This window comes from Gigantopelta aegis, chromosome 6 (genome assembly GCF_016097555.1).
Source record: "Gigantopelta aegis isolate Gae_Host chromosome 6, Gae_host_genome, whole genome shotgun sequence".
NCBI classification, from domain to species: domain Eukaryota; kingdom Metazoa; phylum Mollusca; class Gastropoda; order Neomphalida; family Peltospiridae; genus Gigantopelta; species Gigantopelta aegis.
Genome location: NC_054704.1, coordinates 25,613,097 through 25,632,203, shown reverse-complemented (window position 1 = coordinate 25,632,203; position 19,107 = coordinate 25,613,097). Strand labels below are relative to the sequence as shown.

At 34.8% G+C, this 19,107-nt stretch overlaps 1 protein-coding gene across 1 annotated transcript; it reads right to left on the bottom strand.

The window, feature by feature from the left end:
• Nucleotides 1–286: 286 nt before the first annotated feature.
• LOC121375457 (NAD kinase 2, mitochondrial-like) lies at nucleotides 287–15,226 on the bottom strand. The gene is made up of 9 exons (XM_041502925.1): nucleotides 14,916–15,226; nucleotides 10,684–10,772; nucleotides 7,943–8,113; nucleotides 7,078–7,167; nucleotides 5,283–5,522; nucleotides 4,331–4,482; nucleotides 3,540–3,680; nucleotides 3,042–3,081; nucleotides 287–2,218 (listed from the first exon to the last, which is right to left on the bottom strand). The coding sequence occupies exons 1-9, from the start codon at nucleotides 15,144–15,146 to the stop codon at nucleotides 2,083–2,085; spliced, it is 1,290 nt and encodes a 429-aa protein (XP_041358859.1). The 5' UTR covers nucleotides 15,147–15,226; the 3' UTR covers nucleotides 287–2,082.
• Nucleotides 15,227–19,107: the final 3,881 nt, after the last annotated feature.

Sequence of the window (19,107 nt, the reverse complement as noted above, 5' to 3'; positions counted from 1 at the left end):
AGTTATAATTTTCCACAACTTTTTGTGATCCAGCTTAAAATTCCACAACTTTTTGGGCACCAGAAAATTACATTCATAAATTTCATGACTTTACACAATTTCCCATAATCTGTATGAACCATGTTGAAAAATTAACACTCTTATTTTCAGGGGTCTAAAAACGGTAATACCTTCCATTGGTGTGATCATGCTCCCCAAATAATCTTCTTCAATATTTGCACTAAATCTCGGCCCATCCACTTGCAAGTATATTTTTCAAAATAAATACAATGAACAAGAAGGCATCTATATTAAAAACAATTTTATTTTCAATACATCACATGGGGAAACTGCTGAGATTCAACCAGTACCAAATAATAAAAGTATTTTTGTAACACACATAAGATATTCCATAAAATAATTTGCACCAATGCAGAAAAATTACTGCTATATTTGTATAATCTAAATAGCACTTCAAACATTCAATGGGTAACATGACATGAAAAACATACAATACCTGTTTCACTAAAGAGTATTAAGTTAATGCATTAAGTCATTTTGTCCATCAAAATGAAAATATTATCAACATTATTGTACCAACTAAATAAAGGTACTAGGCTAAATGTACGAAAATTTGTCTTTCTTAAAGGCTGGGTCCATATTTTCGAAGCAATCTTAGCGTACGAAATCGTAAAATCATCATAAACTATGACATCACTATGGCGTGTGCTGTAGTGACATCACACCCTACGATGGTTTTATGATTTCGTAGCGCTAAGATAGCTTAGAAAATATAGACCCAGGCGTTTTAAATATTGTAAATATTAACCATTGTAAATACGTACAAGTCAAAAACAGGCTATGTAAATTTGGCCAATTACCTCTAAAACCAGAGTTTTTGGACGTCGAATCCCTCTCCCCTACTCCAAGCAAATTTTCTGGGTGGGGTAACTCAACCCCCTTGAAAACTTCCCTCTCACCAGAGGTTTATGTGCACCTGAACACCCAGGGACGGGGCTGGAGCAAATCCTCAAATTCAGGCAAAAAGGATATAGATATTTAGCCAAAATGGGCTTGCCTGAAACCTTTTCACCATACATTTCCATCATTCTACCCACAATATTAGACTTAATCCATGTAAAAATGCGTAGTGATTCGTTTGGCATAAATCTAATATGAATAAATGTTATTATCCAGATGTTAGCATTTTCGTTTAATTCAGACAAAAATCAGCCTACCTCCCTACAAAAATGGGAGCTCATACGCCTATGCATCTTATTATTAATGCTGTGGAAGTAAGGAATGTAATTTTATCCTATGTGTCTAGCTATCAAAAACAAAAAAAACCTACATTTTTGACAATGTTAACCGGGATGAATAAAAAATCAGGTAGATTAGCAAAGTGTACCTATCACATACAAAATATACTACATTTTTGACAATGTTAACTGGGATAAATAAGGAATCAGATAGAGAATTATTAGGATGTAATGACACCACTAGACAACCTGATTTATTAATCATCAGTTACATTTCATACATTAAAAGAGGAAATCTGCTAAAACAAATTCCATTGGCAGCAAGGGATCTTTTATATGCATTTTCCCATAGAAATACAGAATTATTAGGTACATAGGTCAACTATTACATACAACAAATCATACAGAAAATCAAACTTGTTTTTGCCATTGCTAACCGGGATTTATAAACAAAAAATCATGTTGATGACTTAGAAGACAAGACTTAGAATATGTTTAAATTGAACATGTTTACAAAGCCAAAGTTTGTTCTCTGTGCTGAAGGGATTGAACCAACAAGTTTGAGATATTTGAAGTTTGCCATAAACACAATAAATTATGAAAATTACGTTAATTTTAAAATCACTTGGACTTTCAAGCTTAAAGACTTTATTTTTATATATATAAACTACATAACAAAATATTTTCTAAAATATATAACAGTACTTGTAATGTGTAATATTTTACAAAATTATGTTCTCATATAAATATCTTTGGTTCCATGCAGTTTCCAGACATATTCAACACACAGCAATGCTATCTACTCACACAATCACACACTTGCACATACACACATTCACACACATCAGTCAAATGATACAGTTCTTAAAGCATCATCGTCATGGATTTCAAATGTTGCTCTGGCGCCATCGTTAAACTTGAAAGAAGATCCACCATCTACCACTAGGCATGCATCCCACATACGTGACAAAACTGACAACCTGTAAAATGTACAAGAAAATACCAGTTTATTAATTATTAAATACACTGACATCGCCTATTTAGATTTTCGTAATATAATTTTTGATATTGCATTAGACAATTTGTCAAATTCACAGATAACATGAAGTCAGTTAGTGCGAGTTTTACATAGCTAACCAATTGTTCAGATACATGAATTATGTTTGCAGAACCAAAACAATTATAAACATGCATAGAACTAACATTGTAAGGACATTTAATTTAAGCAAAATAAAATATTACATTAAAATATTTTATTGCAAATTATTGATGAAGAGTTTATTTGATAAAGAGACTTTCAGAACGATAATTGATAAAGTGACTTTTAGAACGTTTAGCAAACGATGTAACAAACAGACACATGGACAGAACCGTACACATGAAATAAATTGTGACAGGATATAAATTTGAAAGTGGTCTTCATAGTAGTAGGCAGTCTATACAATCTGTCATCTATTATGAATCAATGATAGTTAAAAGTTTGTTTTGTTTAACAACACCACTAGAGCACATTGATTTATTAATCATCGGCTAAGGGATATCAAACATTTGGTCATTTTGATAGTCTTAGAGAAAAACTGCTAAATTTTTCATTAATAGCAAGGCGTTGATATCCCAGTTGTGGAGCACTGGCTGGAACAAGAAATAGTGCAGTGGGCCCACCGACAGGGATCAATCCTAGACTGACCGCGCATCAGGCGAGGGCCTTACCAGTGGGCTACATCAAGCCCCAAGTATATTTTGTATAGTGTTATGTTATATTGAATTTCACTAAACTGCAAATAACTGAATTGGTGATATTACCTTTTAGCAAAACCGCGTGGCTTGGAAACGTGGAAAACACCTACAAGAGTAAACAGATTCAATGTAAAATTTTGCAAATGTAAATAGCACTAAATGTAAAATATAATAAATGTATTTCCCTATGTTCCTCATTTGACATCTTGGAAAAAAAGCTTCTTTTTTTTTTAAACGTCTCCTGGTTCTTATTCTTTTTACTTTGTTCATTTGACATCTTGAAAAAAAAGCTTCTTGTTTTTTAAACGTCTCCTGGTTCTTATTCTTTTTAAAGACGTCTTGTTTTGCACTGACCAAGCAGAATCTATGTACATGAATCTAGATTCATTGTCAAATGTCGTACTGTTACTAAGCTTAAGCTTCAGCCTTCAAACCAATATTATTAGAAAATATAGTTTTCAATTTCAATAGCTTTTTACATTTATCCCCAATTATAATGATAAATTTCAGTGATTTAAAACAATTTTAGTTTTTTTTAAATAACGGTAATTTCCTATTTCTTACCATTTACAACTGGATCTCTAATTGTGTAGGCCATCATGAGTTTGGATGCATCAAAGCAGAGTGAACTGTTAAATTCTTGTGCAATGCGTTCAAGCGTTTTTGCATCTTCAACTGGACTTATTCCGTCTTTATGTTTATTAGCTGTTAAAAATATAAATATGTCGGTTAGTGATTACAGTCTATGACCTGTAATAATATTTAAAAGTACTGAAGATGCTAGAACATGGTAGACTAACAAACAAACATGGTATTTGTTTTTTTACTGGTATTCAATTTTAAGTTGTTACTCGAATATCTAAAAGAATATGACAAAGTAGACTAACATTTTGTAAACATTACTGATGACATAACATGCACATTGGTTCTATTTCTTGATATTTATTAAAATATTGTTGTTAAAATATGCTGAAAATTATTATTTAAAGAAAGCTCTAGATGTTTTAAAGAATATAACAATCATGATGAAGGATTTTTAAAAATATAAATTAAGTTCTTGTGCATTAGACTTATGAGGATGTCATCTAAAAAATATTACATACATCAAAAAGTGTCCGGTTGTTTTCTTACAATTTGAGGTTGAAAAATGCAGGGTCAAACTGACAAATTTCCTCTTTGGTTGAAAAATGCAGGGTCAAACTGACAAATTTCACTTCAGAAACATGGTCGAGTGATGACATTTTCCAGATTGTAAAGCTAGATGCAATTTTTTTTATCTCTGGTACAAAGAACTGGACTTTCAATGCTGTATAGCCATATGTTTCCTACTACATGGCTATGTGGTGCTTGGTTACCTATGCTGAGAATGTCCTTAACAGCCTCAACATGTATTTGGTTGATATTGAAGTACCATGAACTGGAGCCTGTTCCTGTGCAGATGGTGATTCCCGAACTCTTCTGTTTCTCCCTTGGCATATCATTCACAGACAGCTCATAGTATGAAACCCTGAACAGGAACAAAAAAAAGGTTGTTTTGCTTAACGACACTATTAGAGGACATTGATTTATTAATCATTGGCTACTGTATGTCTAACATTAGGTAATTTAGACATATAGACTTCGAGAGGAAACCTGCTACATTAGTAGCAAGGGATCTTTTATATGCACCATCCCATAGACAAGATAGCACACACCAGTCATGGTGCAATGGCTGGAACAAGAAATAGCCCAATGAACCCACTGATTGGGATTGATCCTAGACCGACTGCACATCAGGCGAACGCTTTACCACTGGGTTACGTCCCACCTCTTAACACGAACAAAGTTTATTTTGTTTAACGACACCATTACAGCACAATAATTTATTAATCATTGGCTTAGGAGATAACCATATGAATATTTTATATTCATGTGTGTTATTGTCATGCATGTTATTGTCTATTTGATACATGCAAACGTAATTTTTTATTCAAAGGTGTTAGCATGAGTTAAAAAAAAAAAAAACATCTGCAGGCATCAAATAGACAATAACACCTTCAAATCTAAAAACCCCATATGGTTATATCCATTGTAAACTGAAATGTGTTTTTTTTTCACAGAATCATGTGAATGTCTTGTATTTTTTGCAACTGTAGACCCTTGAACAGTTAACTTGGCTTGACCCACTTTCTAATGACTTCATTAGCTGTCTTATTGTCTATTTGATGCCCAAAAAACATGGGATCTTTTAGCTGAACTTCTGCAAAGACAAAACAGCATATACCACCTGCCATCTTACCGCCTGCATGGTGACCTGTGTGACAGTACCTTGATGACAGTGACTCTCCTATGAAGACTTCATTCAGAGCTAGGACCGGGAGAATTTTTGGCTTTGGTAGTTTGTGATGTAGATGGCTAGAACGCCGAACCTCGTGCATTTCATTCTCTTGAACGTGCTCCGTGAAACGGTGCTCCATAAACTGGAGTTGTTGATCATGGAGTTCAATGGCTTCATCATTAGCATGGTATCCAGACATTGTGATTCGAATTCGGTTACGCCACTTCCAGCTGAAACAGATTTTTTTGAAAATTTTAAAAGGAGTATAAATACCAAATGAAAGGTTCGGAACAAATATGGGATGAAATTTGCATAATTCTGTTAAGAATATTATTTGAAAAATTAAAAAGCTGTGTGAATGTAGTGAGATTGTTGATAAATACCAAATGAAGGGTTCTGAAAAATCTGGGATGCATCACCATGTAACTATGAATATAACATACCGTATTTGACCGGAAATTAGCCCAGGGGGCCAAGACAACTCATTGTAAGCTTAGCATGGGGTGGGCTTATTCCCAGACAAGGGGCCAGTTTTGTTGAAAAAAAAACAAAAAAACTAATAATTAAAATAAATAATAATTAAATGAACTAGGAAGAAAATGAAAAACGTCCAGTAGCACATTTATTAATTAGTGTTCCATTTGTTATTAATAAATAATAGTTTATTAATTAATTTTTTTTTTTTACTAGTATCTAATTATCAGAAACGCACCTTCTATGTTACAATTACTTACCAGTGCTGTTTATTTACATTCAAAATTTAATGCTGAGAAGACTTAAAACAACAAACTCAATAGTGTATACACACGTTTCTGACAGGCAGCCAGCTTACACTACAAGAATTGTCAATCTAGGCCATTGTTCTTAGCCAATCAGAATAAGGTATTTGCCTAATTAGCATTAACTGCGGACCCAGTGGGGTGGTAAAAATAGACATTGGTTTTAGTTCAGACTTGGGTTTGGGTACTTCAAAGAAATACTGCAGGCATGAAATTGAAAACAATGTTACACACTGTTACTGTTAGACTACTAAATCTTACTGGTGGTAAAATATTGTGTTAAATTTGTGTGTTTAAGTATTTGCAGGAGGTATGACCTTTTAAATGAACTTTGAGCAAACTTGCAGTTTTGTGTTATTTATAAGGTGACGAAGTTGGGGGTGGGCTTATTTACGAATGAGGGCCTAATTTCTTAAATGCTATCAAAATGGAGGAGGGCTTATTCAAAGACATGGGCTAATTTCCGGTCAAATACGGTAGTTAAAAAGAAATATAATGTTGAAACTGGTCATTTTAAAGCAATGTTGAAGGAAATAAAAACAGCAAAGTTCTATACCAAATGATGAATCATCACTCTGTATGCATTATCGAGCACCAGCTGTCACAATAACTGTCCAGAACCAGTAAAATCAGTAATAATAATTGTCATTATTAAAATAATAAAATAAAATTGGGAATTATTTTGCACGGTGGATACTTTGTAAGACAAAAGTAGTGACCAGATTTTTGTTAACATTGCATTCTTTTTTAAAAATATTATTTACACAAACAATTTGTTTAATGTTTAATTGATTTAGAATGGAGATAACTATATTGTATTTCACCATAATGCTGGTTTTACAGTCGCAAATATCTCTTTTACAGTCTCTGCTTCGTACTTGCTGGTAAAACTCAATTTGCAACAGTAAAACCATAATTAACGTCTGCAAATGGTCAAATACAACATAATTATTCTCTAATAAATACTGATTTCAATTGACAGTCAAGCATTATTAACATAATTTACCTGAAGTCGCCCACTAGCAATCTTCTCAATGCTGCCTCAAAATTCACAGCAGCATACTCATCCTTTGGTAGCAATAAACAGCCTTCAGACCTGAAATGAAAAAAAAACAGCCGTTAGATGTAAACAAGCAACACTAAAAAGCCACATACTCCACCTTTGGTAGCAATAAACAGCCTTCAGACCTGAAATGAAACAAAAACAGCCATTAGATGTAAACAAGCAACACTAAAAAGCCACATACTCCACCTTTGGTAGCAATAAACAGCCTTTAGACCTGAAATAAAACAAAAAACAGCCATTAGATGTAAACAAACAACAATAAACAGCTGCATACTCAACTTATGGTAGCAATAAACAGCCTTCAGACCTGAAATAAAAAATATATAAAAAACAGCCATTAGATGTAAACAAACAACAATAAACAGCTGCATACTCCACCTTTGGTAGCAATAAACAGCCTTCAGAGCTGAAATAAAACAGCCTTCAGATGTAAACAAACAACAACAAACAACTTTCAAATTCATTATAAACAACAATAAACAACCTTCAAATGTAACAAACAAAAATACACAACTATAAATAATCTGAAGATGGAAAGTTTATGATCTAGAACCATAAATAACCTTCAGACCTAAAACAAACAACAATAAATAACATTCAGATATGAATTTTTTTTACAGAATAAACAATTTTAAAATTTCTACACAAACAATAAGCAATCTTCAATTTTAAAATAAACAATAATAAATAACCTTTAGAACTAAAATAAACAACCAGAGAAATCTCAAAACTTCTACAAATATCCATATACATGTAAAATGAAATTTTTGGTTAATAAATTAAAAAACAAACAAAATATGTTTACCTATCAGGGTCAGTATTGATCCCAATGACAGGTTTAGACTTGTCTAAAACTTTGCTAGCAGCCAGCAGAAACGTGCCATCACCACCAGCAGTGAAAATAACATCGGCCCATTTAATAACATCACTGTTGAAATCAAAACGAGTTACCACACGTGTATCTATGTTTGCAGCTCTGAAAATAAACAAGTCTAAAATTAAAGCCAGAATTCTAATAAACCAGTCAAGCACTACATACTATTTTGAATCATAATCATAATTAAAGTTGCAGACCCCAGTTTGTAAGCACTACTGAATAGTTTCCACTATTAGATCAATTTTTGATAATTGAAATGGGACATTACTTAGATTTTATTGTTTAGATTATCCATTTCCAACCATTCGAAGTGTTTCTGGTGATTCTTATTTTTGTAATACCATGAAATAGATTTTTCATAATTCTATACATGCATTATCTCAGAGAAGTAACTGTTATAGACACAAGCTCTTGTCTATGATCAGGGGTATTTCTCCATTTTACCATCACAGACTATTAAAATGTGTTACAGGTTTGTAGATCAACCAAACTTAGTGTCCACTTTCACCGGCTGAAACTAGAGTCTGTACCTTTAATACTATACAATTATGCCTCGTACCACTTTTGCCACTATTGTAAACACTACTGTATACTTTAATACTATACAATTATGCCTCGTACCACTTTTGCCACTATTGTAAACACTACTTTATACTTTAATACTATACAATTATGCCTCGTACCACTTTTGCCACTATTGTAAACACTACTGTATACTTTAATACTATACAATTATGCCTCGTACCACTTTTGCCACTATTGTAAACACTACTGTATACTTTAATACTATACAATTATGTCTCGTACCACTTTTGCCACTATTGTAACCACTACTGTATACTTTAATACTATACAATTATGCCTCGTACCACTTTTGCCACTATTGTAAACACTACTGTATACTTTAATACTATACAATTATGCCTCGTACCACTTTTGCCACTATTGTAAACACTACTGTATACTTTAATACTATACAATTATGCCTCGTACCACTTTTGCCACTATTGTAAACACTACTGTATACTTTCCCCATAGACAGAACAATGTATACCATGTTCTTTGATATACCAATTATGACACATTGGCTGAAATGGAAAAACCCAAATGGATATTTTTACGAATGAAATCAATCATATGATCTAGAAGAAGGGTTTTGTTTTTTTAATGACACCACTAGAGCACATTGATTAATTAATCATCAACTAATGCATGTCAAACATTTGGTAATTCTGACTCATAGTCATCATAGGAAAGCCACTACATTTTTCCTAATGCAGCAAGGGATCTTTTATATGCACTTTCCCACAGACAGGAAAGCACATACCACGGCCTTTGTCGAGATGTGGTGCACTGGTTGGAATGAGAAACAAAAATCAGCTGAATGGATCCACTGAGGTGGTTCGATCCTGCAACACAAGCACCTCATCCGACTGAGCTAAATCCTGTCCCTTCATATGATATAATGCTTCTGAAGCAAGCCCTTTTCTTGGTCACAGTGCACAATGACAAAAGGACTCGTCTTTAGCTCACGTGTCAATAATCCCAAGGATATGAAAGGAAAGGAATATTTGTTTATCAACATGTTAGTATATTTTAACTTACAGCTACATGATGTCTAACATAAGTACTTTAACACCTGGACAACAGATAGAAGACCTGCTGCCAAAACACAGGCAATTCTTTTCATAATGCGGTATTGGATCTTTTATATGCACTTTTGCCATTGACAGGACAGTACATACCGAGGCCATTGGTGGGGCATTGAATGGTAGTGCCTATTAACCCATGTACAGGATACCATAAATTATGGGCCTGGTAACGTTTATGTTACAACACATTTATAAAGTTTACAATTCCCAATTATCACAAACAAGCTGAAACATTGTTGTTCGTTCATATCACTGTTCTTAATGTGCTGATGCACATGTGTGTAAGTTATATTGAAACAGTACACAATTGATCACATTTAGGCGATGTTTTTTGTGTTTTTCAAAAATGATGTGGAAAATTAAGTACTGTTTTTAACGTGAATGATCATTTTCAGCTAACAATGTCTACGCTAGCTGAGATGGACAAAAACATGCATTCATCTAGCTATCCTTCCAGTGCAGCAAGTGGTAACAGTGGACAATATTTCAAAATCTTAGGTAACCGGAAGTCAGTTCACATGAGTTTTACTTAGGTAACCGATTGTTCGGTTACGTGAATGGAAGAAGTTTTGTTTTGTTTAACGACACCACTGGAGCACATTGATTAATTAATCATCGGCTATTGGATGTCAAACATTTGGCAATTCTGACTCGTAGTCATCAGAGGAAACCCGCTACATTTTTCCTAATGCAGCAAGGGATCTTTTATATGCACTTTCCCACAGACAGGAAAGCACATACCACGGCCTTTGTCCAGTTGTGGTGCACTGGTTGGAGGTTAAGTGAATAGAGTTACCTAATCCTAAAACCCTTGAACTATGGTTTTGTGCTACAATGGTGGTTCAAAAATATTTTAAAACATCAATTGATTTTTCACTTTCATAATTTTAGAATGATATTGTTCACTGTGTAACCGATTGGCAGTTCTCGTGATTTTAAAGTTGCGTAACCATCACGCAAACAGAACAACGGTTCTCATGAAATATTGTGCAATGTGGTAATATATGAAAGTCTTACACTAGATTCTTCTGGATTATCTCTAAAGCCTTGAAGTGATTCATGTGTCGTTCCAACAGAACTTTATAATCAGAGTTTTTGGAATCGAGCTGAAAACAGATACAAACTTCAATAAATAACAAAATAAAAACAATAACATGTATAACTAACAAGATTATTTCAATTAAACTGGAGAACAAATAAAATATTGACATAATTTACCAACATTTGCCATAATGAATTTGACTTGTAGAAGGCATAAAGTTTTCAAAATTCTCTATGGGAATATAACCCCGAAACGGTCTAGAATTGATATAAATGCCCTACCAAGGGAGTCACACCAGAGTTCAGCTAAATATTTTAATAAAAGTCCTACGTAGTAATTTCATTGTTTGTTATTATATTTATGTGTTGTATTTGAAATTGTAACAAAATGTAAGTAATTGACAGAATGTAAGTAATTATTTTATTTGACCCAACAACTTGGTACATGGCATGTTGTTTATAATATACTTAGCATATACACTTGTATACAAATGTTTATACATCATGAAAAATGCATTCAAAAGGTGTTGCAATTATCAGTGATTGTAATATACTTGTGGAATGCATTTCAGAAAATATAGTTTTCAATTTTCATGGGAGAGCATGTTACCGAATCTAGGGCTTTAGACTGCATCAAAGTCAAGGCGAAAACGTTGTGACCAAAATATATATATAATTGCCCAAAATAATCACGCCCAAATTAAGTACAAACACGCTGATCTCAAAATAGTTCACCTCAAACCAACTGAAATGTTAAGTTGAATTACATTAAAATAACTTGAAATACATTTCTGAATACTGACAACTCTCCAGCAGCTGTTAATGACAGTACTGTCACACTAAAATGACCTTCCTGCACTCAGAAAAGACAACAGTCCCCGTTGTGCCCAAATTAGTGAAATCTAAAGCGCTGGAATCCCCTAAAAAATTGGGTGCTTTACACATTCGATATTCATCAGTCCTCCCAAAATGTTCACTTACTTTCACCGTGCCTTGAAACTTGTTTTGCATGCCTATATCAATTAAGGGGTCAGGCATATCTCCCCTGGGTCCTACCCCTGGCATGGTCTATACTTTATTATGTCTTGCCACTCTCCCCTCCAAAAAGAAATCCTGCGGATGCCTATGGTTGGTAGCATTCTTTTTCTATTGTAAACAAATCTTACTTACACTGTATACTGGTACATGTACCCATAGAGTACTATTACAGGGATCAAAATAGGAAGTGAAATATGGCTTGCTATTGTGTTTGTTCAATAGCAGGTGGGGGGAATGTACAACAATAATCTTATGTTTAAAATTAAATACGTACTTTATACTGATCATTTTCAACAAATATTTCACACATTAATGACCAATATGTGCACTACAGGAAGAAACTGAACAGCATCCACATATTTGAATGAATGAATGGAAAGTACAATAAAAATACAAAAAATCAAGTTGAATGACTTTATAATTAATGCTGGGTGGAATTTAACTGAAACCAAACACCACCTACATATTTAACTGAAACATTGCTGAAAGGGGTTGCTGTCAGGTTTCTTTCTATAGTGTGTGAATTAGTGGCGAATATGTAAAATATCTGTTATTGATCAGCAAGCTTGAAAAATATCTATGTAAAGATATTACTAAGATGACAAAACATAGTATTGTTGTATTAGAGCAGAAATCTTTGCCTCAGCAAAAATCTCACATTTTTGTTACAGAATTATCTCTAACAACAGACAGCTATTCTAACTGTCCAAATGTCTAGACTTCCGAACTGATTCACGATGAGAACAGACGTGTCGCCTTGTACTCTCGAGTTGCCCCCCCCCCCCACCTGGGGGGGCTCTTATGCAGTTATGGAAAACTTTTGGAGCATCGCGTCTCATACACTGGGTCACGGGCTTCCGTGACTTTGGTGTACGGTGACGCAATCGTACCGACGAAGAAGAGGAGATGGAGGAAGAGGAAAAGCGCGCCAGGAACGGCACGGGGTGGACCAAAGCTGGCGGCTCAACCGCCAGCGGCGGTCCCTTCTGTGACGCCGCCCCCAGCCCAGCCTGAGTTGACGAGACCAGCCCTGTGGAAACCGTCGACCACCGAGAGGGACCGACTCAACACCGCGGTGTGTGAGACACCCCACGACGACCCTCCATTGCCGACCGTCACGTGGCCCAGGCAGAACTGGCCGGTATCGCCGGTACAGCCAGTCGCCACGCCACAGGCCCGTTCAGCCGCCGTTGGTAAGAGGAAGGCAACATCACCGACCAACCAGCCAGCCAAGACCGAGAGACCAGCGCCGGTAGTCGCCCCCCCCCCCCCCCCCCCCCTGAAGAGTCCGAGTGGACCATCGCAGTGAGCGGACTGAAGAAACACCTTCATCAGTACATGCAGGGGGACACGACAGACCCGACCAAGCTCCGTGGCAGTTACCTCAGCGCAGACTGGAGACCCCTGGAGGACGGCAGCGAGTACGAACTTCACAGCAAGATATTCGGTACTCACCACACCGTAGTCGTGATGCACCGGAGGGAGCAGACCTATAGACAGGCCATACTTTCGAACAAGTTGGACAACCGGAATCTACATAAGATGTTCCGAGCGGTCTGCGGCCCCGACTACGGTACGGTAGTCTGTACCCTGTTACGACGCCAACATCTGCTGCCGAACCTCCGGGACACTCCAGCCTCACTGACGTAACAACCTAACGGCCTTAACGAGGCCACTCACATGGACGTATAGATCAGACTTTAAAAACTTTCAGACCTTCGTTCAAAAATTCATGTCGAAATTATTATTATTTTTTTTTTTTTAATATTATTAAATAGTCCGATCCTCGCTTCTTTCTCTTATTTATTTTTGGACTGTCCTTCCAAAATGCTCCAAATTATATAAATATTCGACCGAGCAGTCAATTCTTTTTATTTTTGGCTTGTAACTTTTTTCTTTCTAATTTTAATCCTACTAATTTCTTTTACTAATTGCTATTTTCAAAATTCTGTCCATTTTCACCCCCCCACCCCCATCCCAAATCAGGCGTGTTATCTATCTAATTTCATTTTGACTGCCCAATCTAATCTAGCAACCAAATTTAATGAGTAGAATTTTCTTTATTAATTATATTAATTAGAGATGTGCATCAAAATTTTAAAGGCCCACTATTTAATTTTTGGATGTAAATTTCAAAATTGTCCCCTTAATTTTGTTCTGTCCCGGAGCAAGTCACTGGCTATCCAGAGACAGGCCCCGGGACGGACATGCTCGAAACTCTAGTGGTATATGAGCATGTTAAAATTATTCGCACTCGCACCCAAATGTCTATCTAGCTCTTGAATGGCAGTGTAATCGGGTTAGGTTAATGGTTGTGAGCGAAAAATTAGAACTGAGATGGCCGAAGTCAACCTCATTATATAATTCTTTCTTTGTAATATGACATGTGGTTTGCTATTTAGGGGTTAGTACGAGTACTCTGCCATTTGAGAGCTACACGGATATTTGTCCAATTACACCACTAGAGGACATTGATTTATTTATCATCAGCTATTGGATGTTAAACATTTGTAAATTTTGACAGGTAACCCGCTATATTTTTCCATTGATAGCAAGGGATCTTTTATATCCACCATCCCACAGACAGGACAGCACATACCACAGCCTTTCACATACCAGTCATGGTACACTGGCTGGAACAAGAAATAGCCCAATGGGTCCACCGACAGGGGATCGATTCCAGACCAATCACGCATCAGACGAGCACTTTACCACTGGGCCATGTCCCGCCCCGCCTATATAATTAAACCGGAACATTACTGAAAGGGGATGCTGTCAGGTTTCTTCCTGTGGTGTGTTACTATGTAAAATATTTGTTATTGGCAAACTGGAAAATTATATTCATATATCAATGTAAAGGTATTTAGCATCAAACAGGATTTTTTTTGTATTACTACATATATGTTTGTCTACCTTGTGGTAGGCAGCCATTCCACGTTTTCGCTAAAGGCATATCTCTATAACCATACATAATCATATGTCTGTCTAGCTCTCGACTGGCAGAGTATTGGACTAGGGCAGGGTTTAGCAGGTGGATTTTTATTTCACCCCCTATCAGGCTGTCTAAAATAATTGACTGCTTTTGGAGTTTCGTAAGTCACTATTTCCAGCCTGGATTAAAAAATTTCTCTACGCTTGCTATGACAGGTATACCGATAGGAAATTCATACATGTCTTTTTAATTCCTCTTCGGTCTTCGTGTCGCAGAGTCGTTTCTCAAACTCGTATCGTGTCATTTTCGAAAGCACTGCCGCTCGCTTTGGTTTGAAATAGTTTATCATTCTGTTGCGACTCAGCAACCTGGTGGTTGAGAATTGTACAGTCCTGGTACCTGGCCATGTCAAGAAAACGGGCCGTGTCACCCATGTGCATCGCAGACATACTTGTTTACAGTGGTTCATAACAACTTTCACATTTCTTCGACCTGTCGAGTTTGATGTGCCCAGATACGGAAGTGAACAGCCATCGGTATCCTCCGAAGTGTTCCGGATGTAACTGTGCAGACCATTCGTAACCGAACAGTTTCGAATACTAAATCGGCTGATTTCGACTTTGAAAACATTTTGCTCTTTTGTTTAGATTTTTTTTTTTTTTTAAATTAAATTACAAGCATTCAAAATGTGTACTGGTCAAACTGCTTGCATAAATTTACTTTATTCAGGCAAAAAACCCATACATTTGTGTCGTCTAAGTAGGCCTAAGTGTTGACCTAAGAGCTCCACTAATTATTTTTAGTTTTGACCATATTAGATGATACTTCATTGAGCCTTTCAAAATTTCAATGTTCAATTTTTATTTATTATATAAAAAAATAAAATAATATATATATATATATATATATATATATATATATATGTATTTCACTTTTAGTTTATGGAGACTGATCGAAAGAATGATAGTACGAAGTTTTAGAAATATCCAATCAAAACTGTAGAAGATAATATTTAAGATATAAACCTTTAAATTTTCAATTTAAATTAATCTTTTTTTAAATAAAATTTCAAAATTTCTCAAATCATTAGTTTGTGAATACTGACCCTGAAAATAATTACGGGTATACAGTTTCGGAACTATTCAGTCAAAACTATAGAAGATACTTTCATATTTTCACTTAAATTTCTGTTTAAAATGTTTAAATTTAATATAAAAAAATCACAAATCACAAATTCGAAAAAAAATCATTAAAATATTGTGAGTTTGTATCCATTTTAAAAGGTTTTCGTCAAAATAAAGCTTTTACATTATTAAAATTACAATTTACTTACATTTTCTTGCATAGGATTTGAATATCTTCATAACCAATGCATTTCAGGACATTGTAATGTTTTGTAATATCTCAATATCAATTTTTGTCTAAAATAATTTTGTACATATGAATTTATTGTTTCTTCCAGTAGCCTAATGAAATTTGAAATAATATCCATGGATATAATGTTAATATATTTAAAACATTTTAATGTAAGATGGTGTTTTAAAAACCAAGAAAAAAGTATGACAGGCTTTTACTTTGTTGGATGGAACAAATGGAAGTTTTGCTGTGGTTGAAAACTCAGGATAGTCCCTTCTGTTTGTAAAGACTGGCCAATAAGCATTATAAATAGTTTCAGAACTTTCTAATCAAGTTCTAGAAGACAGACTTGTTTTATTTGCAATGTTAAATTTAAATTTGAAAAACTGAATTAAAAAAAATATATTCTAAATTTCAGAAACAAATTTTAGTTTGTGGAAACTGCTCCAGAGTATCGTCGTATCATGGTTCAGAACAATCAAATCAAAACTCTAAAAAAATTCAGACTTCCAATGTTATATTTCTACTTAAATATTTAAAAAAATAAATGATTAGAAATATTATCAATTAGTTTGTGAAGATTGCCCCAGTGGAGGATCATTGTACCAAGTTTCAGAACAATTAATCAAATGAAACCCCTGGTATGGTATGGTCTGGTCTAAGGGTTTAACATGCACATTCAGAGCAAGCTATTGTAGCGCACGCCTGTCATGGGTGCAGGTGTTGACCCATGCTGATTCCTCATGCACAGTTTTCATAATTTGGAATGGTTTATCAAAATGAAGTGGAGCTAATGAAAACCCTAGGAGAAGAAAAGTTGATGGACAGACGGCAGACAATGGACAAATCACTGTTGGAAAAGCTCTGCCGATGAACATCATAGCAGAGCTAAAAACTAAAAAGCTAACAGAAAACAAAACAAAATTTAAAAAAAAGAAAACATTTATTCCATTCCCATTACATATATGTATTGTTTACATATCTCCTTCACCATAACAAAAACATTGGCACTAAATAATTACACACAAACTGCCATAAAATATATTCTGTGGCAACATTTTCACCAGTATATATTCTGCAACAAGTATTTTTGTGAATGACATAAGAATTGTAAATATGTTCTGTGTAACTGAAACACAATACATATACAAACACTGAAGGACCAACAGAATGACTCTGATGTCAATAATAACATCTAGAATACTAGTAACTAAAACAAGAAAAAGTTTTGTTTTTAAATTTCCAATCCAACCATGTAACAGTAAGCATTTTACTTTTTAATAAAAGTTACCACAAAATTGAACCTTGATAATCCAGATTCTGATTATTCAGGAACCCTATCAAGAGGCTGTACAATCAAACAAAATGGCCACTTAGTCAATGTAATCATTAGTCCAAATATTTTGCTTATAATTTAACAAACAAAAACAACTTGCTTCCTTGAACCGGATATTGCTAAAACAGCAAATAATTTCTAAATAGATGCAGAAGTAACTGGCTCTGTGATCACTATTAAACATCAGGCAAAACCAGTCACACAAATGACTCGAGCCATAATGGCTGTAATTAAAGGGTTTTCTTAATTCTTGGAACAAAATTATTTTGCCTTTTACTGTGCAACCAGACAACACAATATTTTAGATTTTAGTTTTTTCATTAAGACACTGGTATAGTGGACTGTCCAAGCATCTGTGTAAGCCAGATTTCTGTATAAATCAGCACATTTCAAAGTCCCATCCATTGACAATAGCTTGGGTGACATACCGTATGCCACTCTGTATACTGGCACATTTTCTTTCCCGCCTCATTGGTGTCGTGGTTAAGCCATCGGACATAAGGCTGGTAGGTACTGGGTTCGCTGCCCGGTACCGGCTCCCACCCAGAGCAAGTTTTAACGACTCAATGGGTAGTGTAAGACCACTAAACCCTTTTCTCTTAATTTTCACTAACCACTAACTTACTGTCCTGGACAGACAGCCCAGATAGCCGAGGTGTGTGCCTAGGACAGCATGCTTGAATTTTAATTGGATATAAGCACAAAAAATAAGTTGAAATAAAATAAATAAATTTCCTTTGAATCTAGCTTTGCGATGTCCACTATATAAATCTTTTGGTTTTTTTTGTCATGATTCTGATTGAAACAAGAACTCATAAATATTTGTTTTGCTTTTGATCTAAGGAAGACTATTTTAAATGTAGTTTAGTTGTCCAGAAATATGACTAGATTAACAAGGTTCCACTGTAAATAATAGTATTTTTTTTAATATGTTTTAACTTACAGTGCCATTATAGTTGTATATACATTAGTCTGATAAAGCCAGGTGGCTATTAATACAGGTCAACAAGTACCCTATCAGACATTCGGTGGAACAGTAGAGTGGCCTCTTAATATTGGTGGTCACTGAAAACTTGCAATCAATTTTATATTTTGTGGAATAGTAAGGTGTCCTTTTACGACAAATGGCCTACATAACATAAGTGACTACTTGAGCAATTTTAATTACAAACCGCATTTCACTTTGTGTACCAGTTACCAAAGACGAAATTAAGAAAACTCAAAATTTTAGGTTGTTAAAAAAAATATTACATATGTGGGTTTTGAGGTGAGAAGGTATATAATAAATGTATGCCAGGTGGGTCTGCTGGTTGAATTTTAACGTAATACAATTAAACCAAATTAAAAATATATGGTGGGTATTGGGGTTTTTTTTTACCTTCACCACCCCACCCTCTAACGTAATAATTTTTACAACAGCTTCTAATAATATTAAACCACATGGACGTATATTTAACTGTTTGCCTGTCCGGTATATATAAGCAAAATTAAAATCCAATTTGAGCAGTGTATGCTTAAGAGATTTCTAAGTCATGAGAATGCACTACATGTATTTAGAAATATGACTAGATGCAACTTTTTACAAATAACAGTCATAAAAGTTATTCAACATACAGATGCATCGTTTAGAAGGCAAAGACAAATGATATTAAATTATCTACTGACCTGAATAGAATACGGCATATATGTTCTACTATAGTATACTAATATTTCATTTACATACAAGTGTTCATAACAA